The sequence below is a fragment of the Grampus griseus genome (assembly GCF_964374135.1).
Source record: "Grampus griseus genome assembly, chromosome: 8".
Lineage (NCBI taxonomy): Eukaryota > Metazoa > Chordata > Mammalia > Artiodactyla > Delphinidae > Grampus > Grampus griseus.
This window is the reverse complement of record NC_139002.1, coordinates 72,825,694-72,849,863: the sequence shown is the minus strand read 5'-3', so window position 1 is coordinate 72,849,863 and position 24,170 is coordinate 72,825,694. Positions and strand designations below refer to the sequence as shown.

The 24,170-nt window shown below is 37.9% G+C and overlaps 1 protein-coding gene across 2 annotated transcripts; it reads left to right on the top strand.

Moving 5' to 3' along the window:
- The first annotated feature begins 1,009 nt into the window (after positions 1-1,009).
- TPH1 (tryptophan hydroxylase 1) lies at positions 1,010-17,989 on the top strand. 2 transcript variants are annotated; one of them, XM_082661257.1, is made up of 11 exons: positions 1,010-1,144; positions 5,160-5,343; positions 7,657-7,757; positions 8,643-8,708; positions 10,620-10,687; positions 10,833-11,029; positions 13,022-13,157; positions 13,838-13,964; positions 15,906-16,001; positions 17,005-17,138; positions 17,651-17,989. In XM_082661257.1, the coding sequence occupies exons 1-11, from the start codon at positions 1,028-1,030 to the stop codon at positions 17,823-17,825; spliced, it is 1,401 nt and encodes a 466-aa protein (XP_082517383.1). In that variant the 5' UTR covers positions 1,010-1,027; the 3' UTR covers positions 17,826-17,989. The 2 variants fall into 2 exon arrangements, with proteins under 2 accessions (XP_082517383.1, XP_082517384.1); XM_082661258.1 differs by lacking the exon at positions 8,643-8,708.
- The last annotated feature ends 6,181 nt before the right edge of the window (positions 17,990-24,170 follow it).

Sequence of the window (24,170 nt, the reverse complement as noted above, 5' to 3'; positions counted from 1 at the left end):
CCCAAAGAAAGTGAAAACACTAATTCAAAAAGATACATGCATCCCAATGTTCATATTATTTTTAATAGCCAAGATATGGAAGCAACCTAAGTGTCCATCAACAGATGAATGGATAAAGAAAATGTGGTATGTATGTATACATGCATATATATGCATACATATATATACACACACACACACAATGGAATATCACACAGCCATAAAAAATAATGAAAAAAGAATGAAATTCTGCCATTTGTAACATGGATGGACCCAGAGGGTATTATGCTTAGTGAAATAAGTCAGACAGAGAAAGACAAATGCTGTATGTTATCACTTATATGTGGAATCTAAAAAATGAAACAAGTGAATGAATATAACAAGAAGAACCAGACTTACAGATATAGAAAACAAACTGGTGGTTACCAGTGGGGAGAGAGGAGGATGAAGGGGCAAAATAGGGGTAGGAGATTAAGAGGTACAAATTACTATGTATAAAATGGATAAGCTACAAGGATTATATTGTACAGCTCAGGGAATATAGCCAATATTTTATAATAACTTTAAATGGAATATAATCTATAAAAATATTGAATCACTATGTTGTACATCTGAAACTACAATAAAACCCAGTACAATAAATTGCTAAAATTGTAAGGGGAGAGGAGGTAGGCTTTCATAGAGAAAGAGTACCCAGTTCAGGCCACAACAGTCAGGAAGACTGCAAGCAACCCATGGGCTTGAGTCATGCCCTGAAAGGATTGGATTAGAAAAAAAAACAGATTACTAACATGTATTGTTTGCCTTTTATATTCTAGGCACTGTGCTAGGCAATGTTTTAGCTTATTGTGGTCTCATTACAGTTTTGCAAAGTATATATGTACATCCATGTTTTACAGGTGAGGAAACTAAAACTTGGTTAATGTTATCAGATATTGTCTGTTTCAAATATTATCTATGCTACCAAATATTGTCTACATTGTACAACTTTTTTTTTAGAACTTTCTATTTTCATACTTGATTTTTAGAGACGTACACCAGATTCATCATGATTGAAGACAATAAGGAAAACAAAGATCATTCCTTAGAAAAGGGAAGAGCAACTCTCATTTTTTCCTTAAAGAATGAAGTTGGAGGACTTATAAAAGCACTGAAAATCTTCCAGGTAAGCAGTCTCTGTATTTCTGCATAAAACTCTTATAAAATGGGTCTGTAAGATTATTTGTAAATTCTTCAGAGGTGGACTACAGAAATGTTTTAAACACTTAAATTTCTAAAATACCGCTCGATTCTATCAAATAGGCAAAGGATACAAACAATTTATAGAAGAGGAGGTACAAATAACTAATAAAGAAATGGGGGAGGAAAGATTCACTTTATAGATTCTGAAGAAGCAAATTTTAATTTTATTTTAATTAAATGAAATATTGAAATTTTAATAATATTATTTAATGATACATTAATAATATATTAAATGCTATTTTTTATATAGCAAAATAACAAAGATTCTACAATTATACTACTCCCTACTGTTAAAGCTTCAATGCATTTGGCATTTAAATACACCTTTGGTGTGAGGGAAAATTGATGTGATGTGTAGGGAAACAATCTGGTAATATGTATTTTGAGTCTTAAAATGTTCACATATTTTGACCCAGTAATTTTACTTCCATAAATCTATCCTGAGGAAATCAGGGTCAGTCAGTTAGAACAGGAATTTTTACTGAGTACTTACTAGGTACAGCACGTCCTGCTAGATATGAAGGTGTGTACCCTAACAAAGCAGACACAGTTCCAGCCCTCACAGTTGTGTATAATCTAGTGGAGAAGACAGACACTAAACAAATAATTTCAGTAAACAAATGATTACATGTGTGTAAACTGACCTGAAAGAGAAGTACCAGGTACTATGATAGCATTGAACTGGGAGACCTAACCCAGTTTAAGAGACACAAAGATTTATTTATAGGAATTAAAAAATTATAAACAAACTATTTGTCCTAAGGTATGGGACAGGTTAAATTATACTACTAGAACATCATCGGTATTAAGCTTGTAGCCCCTGAAGGCAGGCCACCTGAGTTCAAGTCCTTGCTCTGTCACTTATTGGCTGTGTGATGGTGGGCAAATTAATTAGTCTCTCTGCATTTCATCTTAGCATCTATAAAATGAGAACCCTACCTACCTCACAGGGTCACTGTGAGAACTAATAAAATTAATATATTTCAAGTGCTTAGGATAGTTCAAAGTAAATTATCAATAAATGTTAGCTGTTTAGAAATCAGATTTATATCCATATGATATACTATTAAACAGCAGTTTGAAAATAATATTTCAAAGAATTTAAAATTCTAAATATAACAAATAGTCTAGAAGAGTTTGTGATAAAAAGCACCACTTTTTACCCAGCACCTTAGTTCCACTCCCTAGAGGCAATCTCTTTTAACTATTTCTGTTCTTAGTTCTTTTAGCGGTGAATTTATAATGTCTAAATATTGTCCTGATCTCTCTGAGTTATCAATTTACATGATATTTATTTACTCTCTATTGTGAATGATACTGATACTGATACTTCCATCCCTTCTTCCTCCTTCTCCTCCCCATATTTGATAATTACGTGATTACTGCAAGCTCTTCTTTTGATTACCTTGGAGTTTTTAAATAGTATACCTATGTTTCTTCCATCAACTTTCTTTTTTATTTTGTCTTTAATCAAATAATACTTGTGCATGGTTTAAAAAGTCAACCCCACACTATAAAGCTTATAAAGAAAATAGTAGTTTTCTGCTTCATCTCTCTTCATTCCTAAATTCCATTTAATTTTTATGTTGACCTAGGTGCAGAGGGTTGAGCTAATCACACTCCTTAAATCACGTGGACACTGTCATCACTGATGTATACAGCCTCCTCCTGTTTTATTCCATCTCCATTTCTCTCTTCTGATAGACAACTGCTCTGATACGTTTGATCTACACACTGAATTGTTTTTTATGTTACTTAGAATCTATGTTGAGTTTCTGCATGTGCATGGACTGGTAATTTATATAAATGTTATTGTACATACACTTTTTCTTTTACTCAGCACTGTGTTTTGAAGACCTACCCGTGCAGCTACGTATCCATCTCATTCGTTCTTCTGACTGCTGCAATGGTGTTGTGGGCATGAATCCACCTATTTTTACTTATCCTCTGCCTATAGGGGGCAAGCATCTTCAACGCTTTTAACTATATTTTCTCATAGTAGCGTCCATATTTATAAGCAATATGCTTATTCTGCTGCTATTCCTTGTTTTTTCCATTTGTAGATATTACCTATTGATTTTCTCCAGCGGAAGTGAAGGGTTAGCTTCGTTGGCACAGCTCCCTTTCCAGAGGCCCCTCAACTTCCCTTCCCCCCATCTTCACAACGTAGTTATGCCCCAATTTTTGGCTGTATCTGTCTTCAGTGTTTTCATTATAAAGATGATGTAAATCTTGTTCAAAGAAGAGCTATATTATCCATTATTCTGACTCTTCTTTTCTTGTACAACAGGATTACAGCATAGTTTTTAAGGGCATAGACTATGGAGCTAGACAGCTTGAGTTTGAATTCTAGCTCTTACACTGATTAGCTGTGTGCATTTGGGCAAACTGCTTAACCTCTCTGTGCCTCTGTTGCTGTAATTGAAATATCTGATAAGGAATGTCTCACTTATTACTTTAACTCTACCTGAATTTTCCTAGACCTTCTTGACTAAACTTTTCTTCCAGGTAAGAAGAAAAGAAACTAAATAACTTTTAAGTTATTTAGTTACATTTCCTCACCAAATTCCATCAAGTTTTTCATTTTGATAGCACTCAATTTTAGATTACTTTAGGAAGAATTGACATTTTGTGTCTTCTTCTCCAAAACATAATTTATAGCTTTATATTTATTCAAGTCATCATTCGGAAAATATTTATGAATGTACTCTTATTCTAAAAATTCATAAGAAATAGATTCAATAAAACTCTCCTTTACTCCTGATCAATTCCAATATATTTTGTAACTGGCTCTCTTGTATTGATTCCATGATAGATTCTACGTTACAGGATAAACCCTGCCTATTCCAATTTCCCAACATCCCTGACATTCACTCTCCTTTCTTATTTATCAAGTTAATGTTCCCTGATAATTATCTCATCCCTACCTTTGCTCATACAATTCCTCCTGTTTGGAATCTTACTTCTTCCCTTCTGTCTTCCTATTCTATCTATTTTTTAAGACTCATCTCAGCTCCTATCTGCTCCATAGAACCTTCTACCTCCTCAAACTCCTGATGTTTTTTTCCGTTTCTGAACATCTTCTGCGCCTGAACACTCACTATTTGTATTTTCTCTTAGTCTTTCATGTGTTAGTCAACTAGATTGTAAACTCCTTGTACGTCTTGCCCTCCTTTGTATGCTTCACAGCCATTACTTGGCTACACAGGTGTTCACTAAGTTAATTTAGATTCAACTGGTTAGTATTGGAGATCATCTACTCTAACTTTCTCGTTTTTTAGATGAAGAAAACTGTTGGGTGACTGGTTCTTATGTTTCATGATTATGTCACCAGGGCTTTTCCTCAGCACCCAGATTGGTAAGAGAAGATACCTTCCCCCCACAGGTTTACACATATGGACCCCACAGCTCAGGCTGGCACGCGAAGAGATCAGAAGCAGCAATCTGATTCAGCTGGTTACTGAGTTTGTAGCTTAAGATATTGGAGGTATTAAATATTCCATGTTCAAGCTGTTCATCTAATTGTATTAAATACATTATTGCAAAGGAGACTTTTCTTTTGAAAGGACTAACACTAGATCACTTAAAAAAAAACCTAGCCTTTATTTGTGAGAATTTTCAAAGGGTTCTTTTTATCTAGGAGACTAAGTCTTTTGATTTGAAGGCCAATCAGTTCTGGCAATCTGAGGGACTTTCTACTGGGTGTTAATTTAATTAGATTCTGGAGGGTGTGATGAATTTTTCAAACTTTTTTGGAATAGTACCTAATATTTAGGGGGAATTATTTTGCTGTTGATGGCACTAAAAACAGCCTTTTTTCCCTTTGGCTATTATGACAAGTGATGAGACTGAGTTTTAGTGGTAATGGAAGTAATCTTCTCAGAGACTATAACCATTTGAGGCAGTCATGTGTAATCTTCATCCTCTGCTTTCCACAGGAGAAGCATGTGAACCTATTACACATTGAGTCCCGAAAATCAAAGAGAAGAAACTCAGAGTTTGAGATTTTTGTTGATTGTGATATCAATAGAGAACAATTGAATGATATTTTTCATCTGTTGAAGTCTCATACTAATGTTCTCTCTGTGAATCTACCAGATAATTTTACTGTGAAGGAAGATGGTAAGTTTGAAAAGTGAAAATACTACTCAGAAGATTAAGTGCATAATGTGTGTCCTATCTTATGTTTAGCTTGAAGGCATGAAAGTAAAAGTAAAACACTGTCTATTCAAATTGCTTACAATCTGATAATGAAGAAGATACAAAATGTAATTGCTCAAAATGCTAAAGAAAAATTATAAAGCAACATTTTATCAAGGGCGAGAGAAGTGGAAAGGAAAACTTGAGTACAAGAAAGAATTTAGAATAGTTAGAAATCCATTGTTTTCTCAGTTTCCAAATCATCAGGCATGTCTTTTTTTTTTTCGGTACGTGGGCCTCTCACTGCTGTGGCCTGTCCTGTTGCGGAGCACAGGTTCTGGACGCGCAGGTCCAGTGGCCATGGCTCACGAGCCCAGCCGCTCCGCGGCATGTGGGATCTTCCCGGACCGGGGCACGAACCCGTGTCCCCTGCATCGGCAGGCGTACTCTCAACCACTGTGCCACTGGGGAAGCCCCATCAGGCATTTCTTGATTTCACAAACCTCCAGTTCACAATCCCTGAGCACTTAGTAACTCTTAGAGGGCAGATACCTAGCAGATATTAAGTGAATATTTGAATTTGTTGAGAATGCTGACAATTACTGACAACTATGATGTGAAATACTCTATATATGAAATACAATATTCTTCCTTGTCTTCACTTCCACCAAAACTAAATGGAAAGCTTCTAAGTTTTCAGATACTCAGGTAGCACAGAGATAATCTAAAATCTTCTACTGTGAAAAAATCCTTGCAGTTTACTTGGGGCAAGAGACAAATGGATAAATCAGTCACATTTTATATATGGTACTAAATTTAAAATAATCCCTTCAGATTATGTCACAATATTTGGGTGTAATCAGGCTGATATTCATCTGTTATGTATTCATATGGCTGTATAAGGTATCAAAATATCAAGATTCTACGTCCATGTCTGCCTGGCAGATAGCTTTTCCCCTGAGTCCCTTAAGTGCTCCTCACCATGCCTGAAGCCCATGTGCCCCCAGTTCTCCCCTAGGAGTCCTGTGGCCACCACAAACAACTAGAAGATTAACACCTGATAGAGCAGGAGCCTGGGACTCTGCTTGTGTCTATTTTGAGTGATTGGTGCCCCTGTTGTTTTGTTGCTGAATCTCTTGAATATCACTTCTGGGTATGTTAGAGCATTAAACTGGAGCAAGAAGAATTGAGTCCTAGTCCTCTCTGTTCCATTAGAGATGAATGATCTTGGATAAGTTACTTCACCTCTCTGGCAAATGAAGAGTTTTACAGAGTCTAACTAGTTCAGCTGATTTTTAGGGAACACCAACTTGTATCAGATATTTCTACTAAGAAATGGGGATACAAAAAGAAATAGTCCTACCCTGGAGTCGTTCCCATTCTTTTCTGTAAGACAGCCATATGCAGATACATTATAGTAAAACATAGTAAAAGCTTTCAGAGAATTGGAGTCATAGTCATGGGAACCCAGATGATAGAGAATTAGCGCCACCTACAGGGTCAGGGAAAGCTCATTTGATTTGGGTCCTGAAGGAGAAGGATATTCTCAAGAAAACAGAAGGATGAGGTGCAGCAGGATGTGGAATGGGATAGGTATTCCAGGGAGAAGACCAGCATTCACAAATCTCAGAGTTTTAGGAGAGCGTGTATGTATGAGGGATAGTGAGAAGATCAAAGTGGCAAAGACATAAATGATCTCTAAGATCCTTTTAATCAACAAAAATAAACATTCAGAGTTTTAATTAAATTTGCTAATTAAAAATTAGCCTTGGGGTTTCCCTGGTGGCGCAGTGGTTGAGAGTCCGCCTGCCAATGCAGGGGACACGGGTTCGTGCCCCCGTCCGGGAAGATCCCACATGCCGCGGAGAGGCTGGGCCCGTGAGCCATGGCCGCTGAGCCTGCGCGTCCGTAGCCTGTGCTCCGCAACGGGAGGGGCCACAACAGTGAGAGGCCCGCGTACTGCCAAAAAAAAAAAAAAAAAAAAAAATTAGCCTTACTCTTTAAGACTAGCTAAATATGTAGCTTAAATTTTTTTGAACCTTTGGTCTATTACTAAAGTGCATCATTTCTGCAATGCTTAGGAAATTAAGGCTTAAAATATTTTTAAACTCAAAAACTTTGAATAAGATTTACTTATTTAAACTAGACCAATTTACTTGTATACATTGTGCCTCAACGTACAAGCTAAAATTAAAAATCTCATCCAAATGCATTTATGACTTTCTTAATTTCTTTTTCTTTATTGACTAATTTAAGATGGTCTCTTCAACTGTTAGTGTTTTTTGTATTTTTCAGGTATGGAAACTGTTCCTTGGTTTCCAAAGAAGATTTCTGACCTGGACCATTGTGCTAACAGAGTTCTGATGTATGGATCTGAACTGGATGCTGACCATCCTGTAAATATTTTAAATAAATATTTTCATGAAAATAAGTTAAAGCAAACTAAAAAATTAAGGGTATTATTTTTCTTTTCTGGAGAAAGTGCTTATTCTAGACTAAATAGGATCTTGATTAATCTGGGTTTCAGGAAGTGTTATTAGTCCTTCATGTTGGTGGACTTGAAACCAAGTGACTGAAGAGCATCCAATTTCATTGGCTCCAAAACATCTGTGTCATGCCTGGAATTCGTATCACTAAGAGCTATTCCAAGAATTACACTACAATGAACACCGTATCTGCAGTCGGTTTCTATCAAAATGGGCATGGGCTATTGGAGAGGGGAGTAAAGATAGGAAGGGGGAAATCATCACCCACACTGCCCAGCATAATTGGTTTATTATGCAGTTGATGAATTAGGAAGCTGTTTCCTTGGAAAATCATATGGGATACAGTACAGGCATGAGTTGGAGAATTAGCAAGTCTAGAGCATTAGGACTTCTTATGTAGCTCTAGGATCCTAGGAGGGGAGGAGAGAAGAGAGTCAGCAGTAGAGTTGCACAGACCAGGGATTTAATCTAGCTTCTATCACTTATAAGCTGTGTGAATGTGACCGTATACTGCCTTAGACAACCCCAGCCGATCCATCCATTTATTCTATAATATCTCATTGAGTAAGTATTGGAATTAATAATTTGCTGTACCTGCACTCTGGGAGCTTCCAGTCAAGTTGACAAAGTAAAGCACACACACACATATATATAAACACAATACAAGATTTAAGTATGAAAAGTGTGCTAAGTGGCATGAACAGACTGCTTTGAGATATACACAAGAGAGTAAACACTTCTAGCTGAAGAGGTCAGAGAAAGGCAACCTTGTTAACCTTGTTAACTTGACCTTAAAGAATTTTGGCAGGAAAGAGATGGAGAGGAAGGACAGTTCATTGCAAAATGAGCAAAGGTTCAGAGGCAAGAAAATCTGGGGCATGTTTACGGAAAGGTGTGTAAATCAGTTTTACTGACCTACTACCAAGTCCTGCTGATTTTCACCTCCAAGATATTTCTTTAATTTGTTCCTTGTTTATTCTTACTACCACATCCCTTAACTGGTCTTCCTGCCTCCAGCCTTGCCGCCTCAAACCTGTCCTCATAGTCACTAGAACGATCTAAAGCCTCAGTATAACCGTTATCCCTCTTGTGCCTAAAAATCACCAATGTTACCTCAGTACAGATCTAAGAAAACTGAAAACATAAGCCCACGCAAAAACTTGTACACAAATGTTCATAGAAGCATTATTCATAGTAGCAAAAAAGTGGAAACAACCCAAATATCCATCCACTGGTGAATGGATAAGTAAAGCATGGTATGTCCCCAACATGGATATTAATGGCCATAAAAAAGCATGAATTACTCAACATGCTACAACAGGGGTGAACCTTGAAAACACTGTGATAGTGAAAGAAGCCAGTCACAAAAGGCCATACATTGTGTGATTTCTTTTACATGAAATATCCAGAAGTGGCAAATTCATAGCAACAGGAAGTAGATTACTGTTTGCCAGGGCTGGGGGTGAGGGAAAATGAGGATAGACTGCGAATGAGTAGGGTGTTTTTTTTCAGTGTGATAAAATGTTCTGAAATTATGGTGGAGGTGGTTGCACAACACTGTGAATATCCTAAACCCCCCTAAATTGTACACTTTAAAATGTCAGTTTTAAGGTATGTGAGTTATATCTTGATAAAGATGTTATTTTTTTTTTAAAAAAAAAAACCCAATGGCTTCCAATTACCCCAAGACTAAAATCCAAGCTCTCAAACAGACCTTTACTAGCAGACCCATAACTAGTCTTCACCGTGCTCCACCTCACTCTCCAGGCTCCAGTAACTTTGGATTACCTGTACTTTCTTAGGTGCAACATGCTGTTTTTCATTTCTGCGCTGTCCTTGGTGCTGTGCTTTCTGTCCTTCTCCCCCTGGCTCTCCCCACTCCTCTTTTAGCTTAGGAGTCATTGCTAGGGACCCTTCCCTGACCCCCACTACCCTCTTCGCATACTCTGGATTATGAGTTTCTTTCTGAGTTCAAGTGGTATTTTGTGCCTGTCTGTAATAAGGCACTTACCATATTGTTTCAAAACAATTGGTTAAAGTAAACTCCTTGAAGACCCAGATTGTGCTGTGTTTCTCTGAATTTCAGCACAAGGCCAGGTGCATAGTAGGGACTTGTAAATCTGTGTTAAACACACAAGTCTCATTCTTTCCTTTCAAGTGTCCTCCCCTTCTTTCCTATTTTGTATTATTGGCTATTTCCTCCTAAGATTTGCTTTTTGATGCCTTATTTTGTCTATTTTTTTCTTAAATATTTTTCATAGGTATAAATTCTAGTGTTACTATCTCTTCTATCTTTTCATCATTAATTGCTTCTACAAATGATTAATATGTCTGCATTTTGCAATAAAATCTGAAGCTAGATTCAGTTGCCATGATTTCAAATATTAGTAATTACTACTTTGTTACTAATTACAGGAAAATATAACTGAAGATGTAGTCAAATGATTAAGAAAAAACTCACCCTTGGAAAAGAGCCATGTATTTTAACTAGGGTGGTGCTTTTCTTTTTCCTCAAACTACTTTATTTTTGTAGCTACTGTAGTATTTTTGAATCTATAGTATCTTTTATCTTTGCAGCCACTATCGTATGAATCTGTCATATAATGTTGACTTTAAAAGAAAAATGATCATAAATTTCTAAACAGTGCTTGCTCAAAATAACAGTTATATAGCCCTTCAGTATAGTCACTTGAATAATAATGAAATGTTTTCTAAGTCATTTGTTAAGTATTTTTTAGTATGCATATTTAAAAACTTTTCTTTAATTATCAGGGCTTCAAAGACAATGTCTATCGTAAAAGACGAAAGTATTTTGCAGACTTGTCTATGAACTATAAACAGTAAGTGTACTATAAAAATAACTTATTCAACTTTGAACTAATGAAATAAATGGAGTAAATTATGCCTATATAGTAAATAGAAAACAAGATACGTGCTACTGTTTATTGGATGCTAATTCAAGATAACTTCTCTTTATCTCATTAGTGGAGACCCCATTCCTAACGTTGAATTCACTGAGGAGGAGATTAAGACCTGGGGAACTGTGTTCCGAGAGCTCAACAAACTTTACCCAACCCATGCCTGCAGAGAGTATCTCAAAAACTTACCTTTGCTTTCTAAATACTGTGGATACCGGGAAGATAATATCCCACAATTGGAAGATGTCTCAAACTTTTTAAAAGGTAATGAAATGATTAATTTTTTGTAAGGGGAATATTGAACTCCATTTCAATCACAATAGAATTTTTAATAGAGGACTAAAGTCCAGTTATTTGGGAGGTCAGAATTTTTCTGTATTCTGTCCTGGCAATTCTCCAGGCACCACATTTGAAGAGGGACGTTCATAACCTGGAGCAAATGTAGAGGAAAGTGAGCAGAATTGTAAGAGGATTGGAAAATGTATCATATAAATAAAATTTGAAGGATTCTCAGGGTGTTTAACCTGGAAATTTAGGGGACTTTATAGATTTATTTAAATATTTGAAGGTCATCTTATGTTATAGAGGAATTCCTATGTGGCTCTGAAGTAAAGGACAGTCGGATAGAAACAGCAAATTTTAGTTCGAAACAGACAAGATCCTGTTAAAAGAGCCATTTGAAAATGGGACAGGCTCATGAGATGGTTAGTTCCACATCCATGGAGATGTTCATGCAAAAGTTCCACACCCACTAGAGGGATGTGATAGAGGAGATTCAAGCACCTTTGGGAAGGTTGGAGTAAATGATCGCTGAAGCCCCTTTCCACACTAAGATTCTATCATTTTCTCAAAGAAGAAGATGTGTCATAAACAAAGACTAAGGACAATTTTGCTCCTTTTAGTTCATCATGCTTACTTGGTCCAGGCTTCCTTATTTTTTCTCACTAGTATAGGAAGTAAAATGATCAGTGATCTCCAGGATCTACAATATGTAAGAAAAATAAATATCCTCCTTTGATCTCAGCAGATTAGAACCTTAGGGAAAAAAATAGGCATTATGTTTTTGACCCAAAGGGAGTTTATCTTATTTCCATCATGATCTGAAATTACTATCTTTGAATTTATTATATAGACTGTTATAAAAATATACATATTTATTCAACTCCATAATTCTCATTCCTCAACCACTATACACAAAACTAAGAACTAAACAGGAGAGGGCAATATAGTTTTTACAAGGGAAGAACTCATATAAGTGGTTCCTACAAAAACTAGATTTAAAAAAAATAGTGATTAAGAATGGCAGAGAACCAAAGCACATGACCTTGTGTGACTTAACAACGATGGACTAGCATATGCTACAGAAGTTGTTATCAAATCACACTTGCATGAGATCTGGAGGCAATATTTTGTTATAGATGCAAAACTGAAAGCTGATCACTTGGGGTCTGGAGCTTGAGCAGGCTGCAGAGCTTGTTGCTAAAGGTGTTTCAAGGGAACGTGTCAAAGAGAGAAACCAATATTAAAAGACAGTTCAAACAAAACATGAATTGGAAGGGGCTACCTGCCCTGGCAAATACGGTGGCCACTAGACAACCGTGGTTGTTTAAATAATTAAAATGAATGTAGGGACTTCCCGGTGGTCCAGTGGTTAAGACTCTGCCTTCCAATGCAGGGGGCATGGGTTCCATCCCTGGTTGGGGAACTGAGATCCCACATGCTGCGTGGTATGGCCAAAAATAAATAAATAAATAAAATAAAGTTAAAAAAAATAAAATGAATGTAAATCAAAATGTTAGTTCCCCAGCCACATTAGCCACATTTCAAGGGCTCAATAGCCACATGTGGCTAGTGGCTAGCAATAGGCTAGATGTTGAACATTTCCATCTTTGTGAAAAATTCTTTTGCCCATCGGAGTGGGAGAATCCAAGTACAAAGCATTGGGGTGGAACTGGAATTACCAGAGTGTGAGAGTTTGAAATGAAGGACAAGATCAGAGCTTATAGAGGTCCCCAGAGCCACTGCAGCCTAGTGGAAGGTGACTTTTACAGTGGGCATGCAGACTCAGGTATTGGGGAATGAAAGAGCACCATCCAGTTTAGATAACAAAGAAACTACAAGAGGTAGTACTGCCTAAAAATGACGTAGTTTCAAAAATGGTTCTGATCTAAATTAATAGATCTTGTTAGTGAGTTTTTTTAAAAAAGAAAAGTAAGATTGTCTATTCTAGTGAAGATTTTCTCCTTTGCTTTGCAGAGCGCACAGGTTTTTCCATCCGTCCTGTGGCTGGTTACTTATCACCAAGAGATTTCTTATCAGGTTTAGCCTTTCGAGTTTTTCACTGCACACAGTATGTGAGACACAGTTCAGATCCCCTCTATACCCCAGAGCCGTAAGTACTTCTACTGCAGCATCCATCCATCGATATGGTACCTACGTCATGATTTTTTGTGAGGATCAAGCGAATTAGCACATGTAAAGCATTTTGAATGGTGCCTGGCATGTAATACATGATCCATGCTCTATACGTGTTAACCATTATTATTACCATTATTAATTGACAACCTATTAGGTGCCAAGTGCTGTCCTAAGCATAGGGGATGTAAGACTGAAAAAAATCAAAGTTTCCTGCCTTCATAGAGCTTATATTCCAATGGGAGATATAGATAATAAACAAACAAGTAAATATATATATATATAAAATTCAGATGGTTATAAGTGCCATGGAGAAAAATAAAGTAGGGAAAGGGGACAGAGTTGCGTGTGGGTGGGTGTTTCTACTTTGAAAAGGGTGATCAGAAAAGGACTGACTGAGAAGGTCACATTTGAGTAGAGACCTGGTTTGGGGGTTGGGGGGTTGACATGTGGATGTCTGTGCGTATTTGTATGAACTTACATATGTGTGTTTGTGAGTGGCCAAGGTTTTGTAATAGTGTCCTTTGTGGTCCATTTCCAAAGTAATACCACCTGATCAATTTGAATAAAAGTAAGATCAGGTTTTGATTTGATTGAATGGTTGATTATGCATTTATGTTAAATGGCACAGTGTGACAACTTGTACCTCTTTTTCAGAGATACCTGCCATGAACTCTTGGGTCATGTCCCCCTTTTGGCTGAACCTAGTTTTGCTCAGTTCTCCCAAGAAATTGGCCTGGCTTCTCTTGGAGCTTCAGAAGAGGCTGTTCAAAAACTAGCAACGGTATAAATCTGGAAATAGCTGTATGGATCAGTAATCTTTAACTGGGGTGGGCTGTGGGTATTTGTGTAGTTTAAAAGTACCTACTCAAGATGAGCATTAGAAAATTTGTCTTTGCTCATATTTAATTTAATTTAAATAATTTAAAAAAACATTAAAGGAAGATGTAAAAATTTAAGGCTTATCCAAAGAAGACCTGAGCTTTAAAAAAAAAAAAAAAAAGGCAGAGAGACAGAGAACACTAGAATACAATAATGTTAACAGTTGGTATACCTTCTTTTTTTAGTAAAAATGATAGGTTCCTTAAAAATGATGCTAAAAATATTTTTGAGCACTAGGTACAAAACATGCTGGAAATAGAAAGATGAATAAGGCCTGGTTCCCACCTTCAAGGAACTTATACACAGACACTTATGTTAGAATGAAAGGAGGTCTGTAGAGAAGCTCAGGCAGGGTGCTCTGGGAGTGCAGAGAACTGCCTGTGGAAGGTTTCATGGAAGATGAACATCTGGACCAGCCCTGGGAAGATGAGTAATGTTTTCACCTGCCAGGAAAGGAAGGAAGAGTATCTCAGGATGAGGACACAGAAGGAAAGACAGGAGGTGCTTGGTGTATCTGAGGAAATGACAAGAAGCTGGAGCAGAGTGTGTGAGGTTTGGGGAGGTGGTGTGAAATAGGCTAGATGGTTAGAACAGTGCTCTCAAATTGTGGTTTGGGGACCCCACAGGTCCTTGAGTAAAAGATCCATTCAAAATGCAGAGTGAATTTTAATGTGAGGGACAGAGTTCATTGATATGGTTTCAGATTCCACATTACAGCTGTACTTTAAGAAATTACCACTTGTTGAGTTTTGATGTTGTGTCAAAGAAGAATAGCCACAATTATCTGAGAAGGCTATTACAATATTCAACCGTCTTCCAACTACTTATCTGTTTGAGGCTGACTTCTCTCCACATGCTTGAACCAAAACAATCTATTGTGACAGGTTTAATACAGAAGCAGATGTGAGAATCCATCTGTTTTCCAGCCAGACATTAAATAATATCAATCCGGACACTAAAAAGATTTGTGACAATATAAAACAATGCAACTTTTCTCACCGTTTTTTTCTTTCTTTTTTTTTTTTGCGGTACGCGGGCCCCTCACTGCTGTGGCCTCTCCCGTTGCGGAGCACAGGTTCCGGACGCGCAGGCCCAGCGACCACGGCCCACGGGCCCAGCCGCTCCGCGGCACGTGGGATCCTCCCGGACTGGGGCACAAACCTGCGTCCCCTGCATCGGCAGGCGGACTCCCAACCACTGCGCCACCAGGGAAGCCCTCTCACCGTTTTTTTGTACAATATAGTTACTTTTGATTAAAATGTTATTTGTGTTACCATAAAATGGTTTATTATAATTTTAACATTAATTAGTAAACATTTAAATTTTTCTCAGTTTACATTTTTAATATGGTAAATATAGCTAGCTCTATCCCACATAAACAAAAGGTCTTTGGGGTCCTCAGTAATTTAAAATATTTATTTATTTATTTATTTACTTATTTATTTTGGCGGTGTTGAGTCTTAGTTGCCACACACGGGCTCTTCATTTCTCCATGTGGGATCTTTAGTTGTGGCATGCAGACTTCTTAGTTGAGGCATGCATGCAGGATCTAGTTCCCCTACCAGGGATCGAACCCGGGCCCCTGCATTGAGAGTGTGGAGTCTTACCTACTGGACCACCAGGGAAGTCCCTCCTCAGTAATTTTTAAGAGTATATAAGAGTTCTGGGAACAAAAGTTTGAGAAGTCTGGTTTGGAACGAGGTCAGATTGTAGAAATACTTGTGAGCTATGCTGGGGGTCTTGGATTTTATTCCAGGGTACTTTGGGTCAGTGACTAAGAGTTGTAATTTGTTTTAAATTGAGTCCTTCAGGATGTGAAAGTAATATTGATGTCATTTTGCAGTGCTACTTCTTCACTGTGGAGTTTGGTCTATGTAAACAAGAGGGGCAGCTAAGAGTCTTCGGTGCTGGCTTACTTTCTTCCATCAGTGAACTCAAAGTAAGAGCTGTAAATCTTTGCACATAACCATATTCACTTAATGTAATTGATATGACCTGAAATAGTTTCTGGATTTTAATTTATTTATTTTTATTATTTATTTATTTATTATTTTTGGCTGCCTTGGGTCTTTGTTGCTGCGCGTGGGCTTTCTCTAGTTGTGGCGAGTGGGGGCTACTCCTTGTTGTGGTACGCAGGCTTCTCATTGTGGTGGCTTCTCTTGTTGTAGAACACAGGCTCTAGGTGTGTGGGCTTTAGTAGTTGTGGCACGCGGGCTCTAGAGCGCAGGCTCAGTAGTTGTGGTGTACGGGCTTAGTTGCTCCGCGGCATGTGGGATCTTCCCAGACCACGGCTTGAACCCATGTCCCCTGCATTGGCAGGCGGATTCTTAACCACTGTGCCACCAGGGAAGCCCTAGTTTTTGGCTCTCAATAAGAGCTTACTGTGGAAAATACTTGGGGTGGCAGTAAACATTACCTAAGAGGCATTTTTCTCTATTTCCTAAGTTTTCTGAATAGATATAGATAACTATTCAGAATATAGTTATATCTTTTAAATAAAAATGTATTTTAAAACAAAGTCTTGCTGTTGCCTCACCATTTTTGGTGTGCTAGCAACAGCTTCAGTAATTTCTAGGGAATTCTTTGAGATGTATTATTTATCCAATAAAAGAATGAACTTATGTTTGTTGAGTGGTGGATGTGCATGAAATATTGTCCAAGGTACAGTCTTTCTCTCAAGGAGCCTACCACCTGCTGGTGGGTACAAGTCATGTATAGGAATAACTAGTGTAGGGTAGAAAGCAGATGCCATAATGCAGGAATAAATAAATAAAGATCCTTGGGTACCTCCTAAATGGAGAAGAGTGTTAGAACAATGGAGTGGTCTTGGGGCGTTTATAGAGATAGCAAACCATTTGTTTTGCTGGCTCTGGCAGTTGTGTGTAGAATGTGATCATGAAAATAGATAGTATCCTTTGATTCACTGACTCTTCATCCTCTAGCACGCACTTTCTGGACATGCCAAAGTAAAGCCCTTTGATCCTAAGATTACCTGCAAACAGGAGTGTCTCATCACAACTTTTCAGGATGTCTACTTTGTATCTGAAAGCTTTGAAGATGCAAAGGAGAAGATGAGGTAAAGTATATCTTCCTCATGCCTTAATTTTCCTCTGTAAAAGATAGGTCCAATAATGGTAACAAGTCACAGAAGCAAGCAGCTGGATAATTAGAAGCCCACTAGGCACCTTTTGCCTGTAACACATCTCTCTTTCACAGTAAATATTTAGGGTGTATTGTTTATAATGATGTTCAGTGTTGCAAATATAAATCAGATACACTGAGAAATTGGTTACTTCCTATTCCTTCCTATCAGAGAGTTTATAATCTAATAGGAAAAATAAACTGTATGCAAATTACTATATAACAACTAGGAAGCCTTAAAGAGATACAGATGAAACACTGTTCTGCATTTTATTCAGGAGCAATTCATTCCAGCTAGGGGAACAGGGAAAGCCTAATGGCATTTGAGAAAGGACTTGAAGAATACACAAGATTTAGATATGTTAATTTTTAGACTAACGGACAGTATTTGGTTTTTATCATTTTCTCCCTAGAAACTGATTGCCTCATATTTTTTTTCTTAAATAGAGAATTTACCAAAACAATCAGGCGTCCATTTGGAGTGAAGTATAATCCGTATACACGGAGTATTCAGATCTTGAAGGACACCAAGAGCATAACCAGTGCCATGAACGAGCTGCAGCATGAGCTTGATGTTGTCAGTGATGCCCTTGCTAAAGTCAGCAGGCAGCTGAGCATCTGACAGTTGCCAGTCCTAATCCCGAAAGCATCTGAGCATTCAGAGGCCTGTGGGCCAACTGTGGCTTTGCTTGATGACCTGGTTGTGGAGGAACAGCAGCCAAACAATCTTCTCTATTCCCATTCCTTAATGGACCATTAGTCTTTGAAAATGTGTACCTGGATACTCTAGCCACTACGTTTTTTTTTCTTTTGGTAACAGCTTTAGTGAAGTATAGCCTAATTTTATTTTCCCCAGTTCTTGAGTAAAATGACTTCGATGACCACTTACAATACCTTGGTGGTTATTATGGAACTGATCCATATTGTTACTTAAGATTCTCTTATTTCTACAATAGCTTACTTATAACTGAATTTGTGCCAAGCTTGGTCACATTCACGTGCCCAAATTTAATAGGGGATCAGCTGTCTCTGCTGCTAGCCTGAGCAAAAGCAGAGAGGCCTTTGCATATGAAACATACCTGGTAAAGAGCAAATAGTCTATTTTCAAGTGTAGTGTCTTGTAGTGAAAAAGGAGTATCTAAGTCTAGAAAGGTTGATTGGAGTATAATCCTTAAGTCCAGGTGAAGAATTTGTGACTTTATTTTGAAGGCACTAGGGAGCCCCTGCCCGAGTGACCATCCTCCTTGAAACTCTTTTCTTTCTGTGGCATTGCATATGTTTTACATTATCTGTCCTACTCAAGAGGCCAAAGGGAACTTGCAAGGCCCTGAACTCCGACATGCAGCCCCAGAGAATATCCTCAGGTTAGCAGGAGACAGTGTTGTCCAAGGGAGAGTTCAAACTGAGACAGATGAGAAGCATGCAAAGTTTAAGTTGGAAAAGCAGTGCCAAGCACTTTATTTCCAAGGTATAAGGTGAGACCATAAATAGGAAGGTCAGGCGTGACAGTCGAGTGTGGGGAAATGGGGAGGAGATGGTGTAAGAAAAGTCAAGAAGAGCATTTTAGGACTGACACTGTAATAATGAAGGCTGCAAGCACTGGCTTTTATGTGGTGTTAGTGGTGTAGTACAGGGAGCAGGCTTGGTATAAAGCAGTAAAGCTGGAATCCCCAGGATAGGCTTGTGTCTCTTCAGTTTGCTCCTTTCCTCCCCCCACCCACTAAAGGAAGACTTTCCTCAAGTTTCTGTCTTTAGCCCTCTTCTCTCTCTGCTCTCTGTTCATGGGAGATGTCATCCGTGTCCATGACTTTCTTATTTCATATGTCTCCCATATTTGCAATTCTAACCCTGACATCTGTCTTGAGTTTTTGCCTCTTATATCCAGCTTCCTGCCAGATATTTCCATCTAGATGTCCCATGAATTAGGCCAATGTTGTGTAACTTCTTGTGGCACCATTCATTAGAATGAAATGGGGTTGTGCAACATGGCAGCCCTGCCAAATATCTTAAACTCTATAGGTCCAAAAAGAAACTCAGAATCACCAGAATTTTGTGCCCCATCAGTTTCCTCTCCCAGTGATCTCATTTCTATTGATTGTATTAAGGGTCATATTTTCAGCCAATTTCCCATTCTTAATGAGCTATTTAAAGACCGCGTCCTTAATTTTTTCACATTAATAGTCAAATTGAATACCATTTAACATGTTTTATTTCAACAGACAACTAGATATTTTAATCCTTTTTAGGCCTCAAAGGAAATTATTTTAAAAACTCTTAAAAATTTATTTCATTTTATGTTATACAAGGAAATAGAATTAGGAAGAATAATTCATGCTACTTCAGATTTTTACATTACTTATACATTTTAATAGCTGATCAACTGTTAAGTATACTTTTGATAGTAATAGATCTAAGTCAGCTAATCTAAAACCTTTTGAAATATTGGTTAGGTCGTTTATAGTTAGTGTATTTGGTTGCAAGGAAATCTATGAAGCAAACTATGATAGATAGCAAATAACAACAAATCATGTATACTGTATCTGGTTTGGTTATTTTCATACAACTTTGATCATTGCAAAGAATCGTAGTTATTGAATTTTTAAATGATGGTATTTCAAATCACTCTATGACAAAAGCACACTAAAGTAAATGTTAAAGACACAACGATTATAATTCACATCTTCAGAATAATGGAAATATTTAATGATTGGTTTCAGTTCTTTCTTCTAACCTCTGAATTTATGATATTTGGTAAATGAGGAGTTCTGAGAGTCTTAGAGTTTTCATGCATTTTAAATATATTTCTTCAAATATATGAGAACAGAATTGAACCAAAAGTGTGGTTCATAATTCTTAATCAGTGAGTTATTACTCAGAGACATAGATGGTATGTTCCTGACTTTTTGAAGAATGCTCCAAAATCTGGTTGTCAGTTGCCTGTATTTCTTAATCTGCCAATTCTGTCATTTGGAGTTATACAGTGGTTATGACATGCCAAAGTGTACAGAATTATAGTTCATCATTAAATTGCCTTCCAAACTGAAAAAATTAAAAATCCTGGAATTGTCTAAAGGAACACATAATAGAGTTCATATATTAATTTCTAGGAAATGTATAAAGATACTGTGGTCTTATTTCAGTTCGTCTTTATTTTACTATATGATATACACTTATGACTTGCAAGTTTGTTATTCAACTGGATAATAAAAGGACACAAAATTCATGTTCTCACTAAGCATTTTTTTTGTCAAATGTATGTTAAAAACTGATTTAAATGTATATTAACAATTTCATTAGTTTCAGAAATCTGTAAGTTCCTTATACTTCTTTAAAAAGCCTACAAATATGTGATGTAAGGGAAGCCAAACACACCTGGAACCTAGAAACCACTTTTTGGAATTCTTGATAAAGTCTCAGTCTCATGTTTCTCATCTGTAAAGTGAGCTAAATCTACTTTACTGGGTTATTGTAAGAATTATGTTGTGAGAGGACTTGTAAAAAGAAACATTAGCCATATGTAAAGAATCATTAATCTCCTAATCAGAGATCCCCATAGCTTCTGGATGATTTTTATCTTCCTTCGGAGGGAATTAACTTTTGCGTCGAGCAGATAGCATATAATGGCAGGGGAAGCTTACCTTAGTCCTAGCAGGGATTAAGCCAACTTGAAGCTGCGTTTCAGTCTTTGTGAGGGCTGGTTTATTTCCAGTTCACCTCTACTCTTACGGTGCAGCCCTTTAGGGATCTCAAAGGAAAGCTACGTGTGTGTACCAGGGCTTCTCCTTGGGGACCCTGGACTCCTACTTTTCTTTACTCTCATTCCACCCCACCTCCCGACACCATAAAATTGCTAAAAGTACTGTTCAGTTTCTCAGCTTCTCAGCTGCTGCTTTCAGCCCAGTTTCTTAGCCTCCAAGTCACTGCTTGCTAATTAGCAAATGCTTCAAGCAGAAAAGTAGTGCCAAATATAATCTCTCAGCTTTTAGATCTTGGCCCTCCAAGTTCTGGCTGCTTTGATAGCTCTCCGATGACTTGAAACAGATTTTAAAAATATTTCCCCCCAGTTTTTCTAATTGTTTTTGGTGAGAGAACTGGTCTGTAGCTAACTAATCTGCATTTATAGTGGAAATCTGACCTTGGAGTAACTCATTTAACTTCTTTGAGCCTTAGTTTTCTCATCTATAAAATAACGATTCCAACAATACTTATCATACCAGTAATATTGAGAGGATCAAATAAGATCATCTGAAAGAAAAAATTCCCTAACCTGTATAGTATAGAGAGATACTCTGTATACTTGAAATACTTTATATTTTCCTCTTATGGGGAGACAAATCACCTGAAAGTGATACCAATTTAAATCTAGCTCCATTCAAGAACTGCAACTCAACCAAGCTGCTAATGGGAAGAGCTACTCAGTGGTACGTACATAGGTGAAATCGTAGCTGCATTTCAACCCATCTCAACACTTCCAAGGAATTGTATTATGGGATATAACATCATAATATAACTGTAAGTTAAAGTTACAGTTAATATAAATTGATGCATGTATATTCAAGGGATGAAATTGGAAAAAAACTGTATCCTTCCAGACCCTCTCTCTATGAAAACTGACTCTGGGTAGTTCCTTCTTGCCCCTTTGGATGAAATCTCAGGTCCCTGTCTTGAATTTTCTGCTCACTCTAAGTCCTTAGCTTCTAATCTCCCTCTCCACGCCCCCCCCATTTCAGTATTTTCAAATTCCAGTGTTCTGTACAAGTTCAAAACATTAGATTTTAAGGTTAAAGTTTTTCTTCTTCTCTAGAACTGAGAAAGGAAGAGGTGTGCTTTGTGTCTTTATTTTCTCGCTCCTTTTTTCTTGCTCACAAGGGTGCCTCTGGCTTCTCCAGGGTTTGGGGATGGTGGTGGGGAGGAGAGGTAAGGAGTAGCAAGTTCTTTTTGGTCTGATACTGTTGTGAGTTGGCATATGTGCTTTCTGTACTTGGTAAGTATTTAATGCTGACTCATTCTCTGTGGGTGTTTTGAAACACCTTCCCGCTTCTTATTTCTTGGGATCTCTTGATGTGGGTAAACACACCTCTCTGACTGGGCTGTTGAATTCATCTCGCTCAGCCTCTAGGAATCTAGTAGTCAACTCTCCTGTGGGTGTCCCTTCAGCTCTCCAGAAATTCCCTTGGACTGGGTCTAAAACCATCCCCTGGCCAATTTGCTCATGCTTGGGAAACACTCACATGGGAGATACTCAGACATTCTTTGTCTTAAAAAAGACATAAAAGACCTCTGGGCATGAAAGACCTCTCCAAAGCATCAATCTCTTTGCTGAACTCTCAGAGCAGTTATCTGGCCACAAGCCATTGGACATTTCTCAGCACGAACTGGACAGCAACCTGCCCGGCCCCAATCAGGAGGGATACATGCCAAGCTCTCTTAGTGGCCCTGCTGACGCAGGCCTTTCCTTAGACACGAGATGGGCAAGACTCACAGCACATTGATGACTACCACCACACATCCTATCAGAATGCTCTCTCAGCCTCTCCAACCTCTTTCATAGCCTGGGAGCCATACACTGATTTCTAGACACCTCATTCTCAGGTTCTGCTTTGGTGGTTTTGTACCTCACTTTATTATGTGGGAGGTATTGGCACTTAATACCTTAGGGTCTTAGCCAAAATGGAGATGGGAAGGGTCCCATTTTTACACTATCACACATGCTTAAAAGGAATGGTCAGGCAAGAGGGATGAGATATGGGAACATATGTATATGTATAACTGATTCACTTTGTTATAAAGCAGAAACTAACACACCATTGTAAAGCAATTATACTCCAATAAAGATGTAAAAAAAAATGGTCAGAATAAAAAAGGCCACTCATAAAACAGTCAGCAAACAGTACAGTTTTTGCACATCAAGTTCTCTTGAGAATGAAGAGCTGCTTTGCCTTTCTAAAGTTTGCATGTTTATTAGCATGGTCCTCCCTGTTCTCAAGATGCCACAGGCTGGAGAGGTAAAGGTGAGGTGCTGCCCTTAAGTGGTCTTAAGGCAGAAACACCAAGGAGTGGGTGGAGTGGAAGAATGGGAAGGACTGTAAGAGCTCGGGGAGACACTTCTCAGGGCCTCCAGGCATAAACGGTGATGAGTACTGGAGGCTTGTGTCAGTAGAAGGGTCAAGAACTACTGAATATGGATTATCTTCTTTAATGTGACCCCATTTGTACCCACAGATAATGTGTGGCTTGGAAAATGTGGGTTATGTACAAAAAGTACAAAAAAGAAAATAAAAATGACCTGTAATCCACCACCCAGCGTGTGCGTGTGTGTGTAAAATTGGTATAATATTTACTTTAATGACATATCATGAATATTTCCCTTATTTATTATCTTCCAGAACATGTTTTTAATGGCAGCCTAGTATTCAATTGCATGGCTATATAATTTAATCAATCTGATTTTGGATTTTAAGGTAGTTTCTAAGTTCTTTACTATTATATGTAACCCCATAATGAATAACTTGCAGTCTAAGGGTTTGTGCATAGTTCCATTTTTTTCTTGTGATAGGGGAATAGAAGTGGAATTACTAGCTAAATATCTAAGTATCTATTTTCATATTCCTAATATGCTTTGCCACATTTTCCTTCAGAAAAATTGTGCTTATTTAGCTCCTACCGGTAGTGTATGAGGGTGTCTGATAAAAGCCATTTTATATGAAAATTTTTGGTGGGTGAAAATTATCCAGTTATTATCCAAGTTATTATCTTGATGATCGGAATCCGGGCCAGGGCCATGCTGGGAGCGCTGACGGTTAGAAGGCCGCCCCGGGAAGGAGTCAGTGAGAACCAGCCTCCTTAGTTGTGTCGGATGTGTGTTCTCGCTCCGTGCCAGGCGCTGAGGGCGACGGCAACGATGCAAGACACTACACTCGCCCACCAGGAAGCTCCCTCCGATTTTGCAAACTGCACACCAAAGCGG

What these genes read in the sequence shown, in the direction of transcription:
- TPH1 (XM_082661257.1), top strand. Translation starts at nt 1,028, where the DNA reads ATGATTGAAGACAATAAGGAAAACAAAGATCATTCCTTAGAAAAGGGA. An exon ending in TTTTACTGTGAAGGAAGATG is followed by an intron (nt 5,344 to 7,656) that starts GTAAGTTTGAAA and finishes TGTATTTTTCAG; the next exon opens with GTATGGAAACTGTTCCTTGG. An exon ending in AACTGGATGCTGACCATCCT is followed by an intron (nt 7,758 to 8,642) that starts GTAAATATTTTA and finishes ACTTGACCTTAA; the next exon opens with AGAATTTTGGCAGGAAAGAG.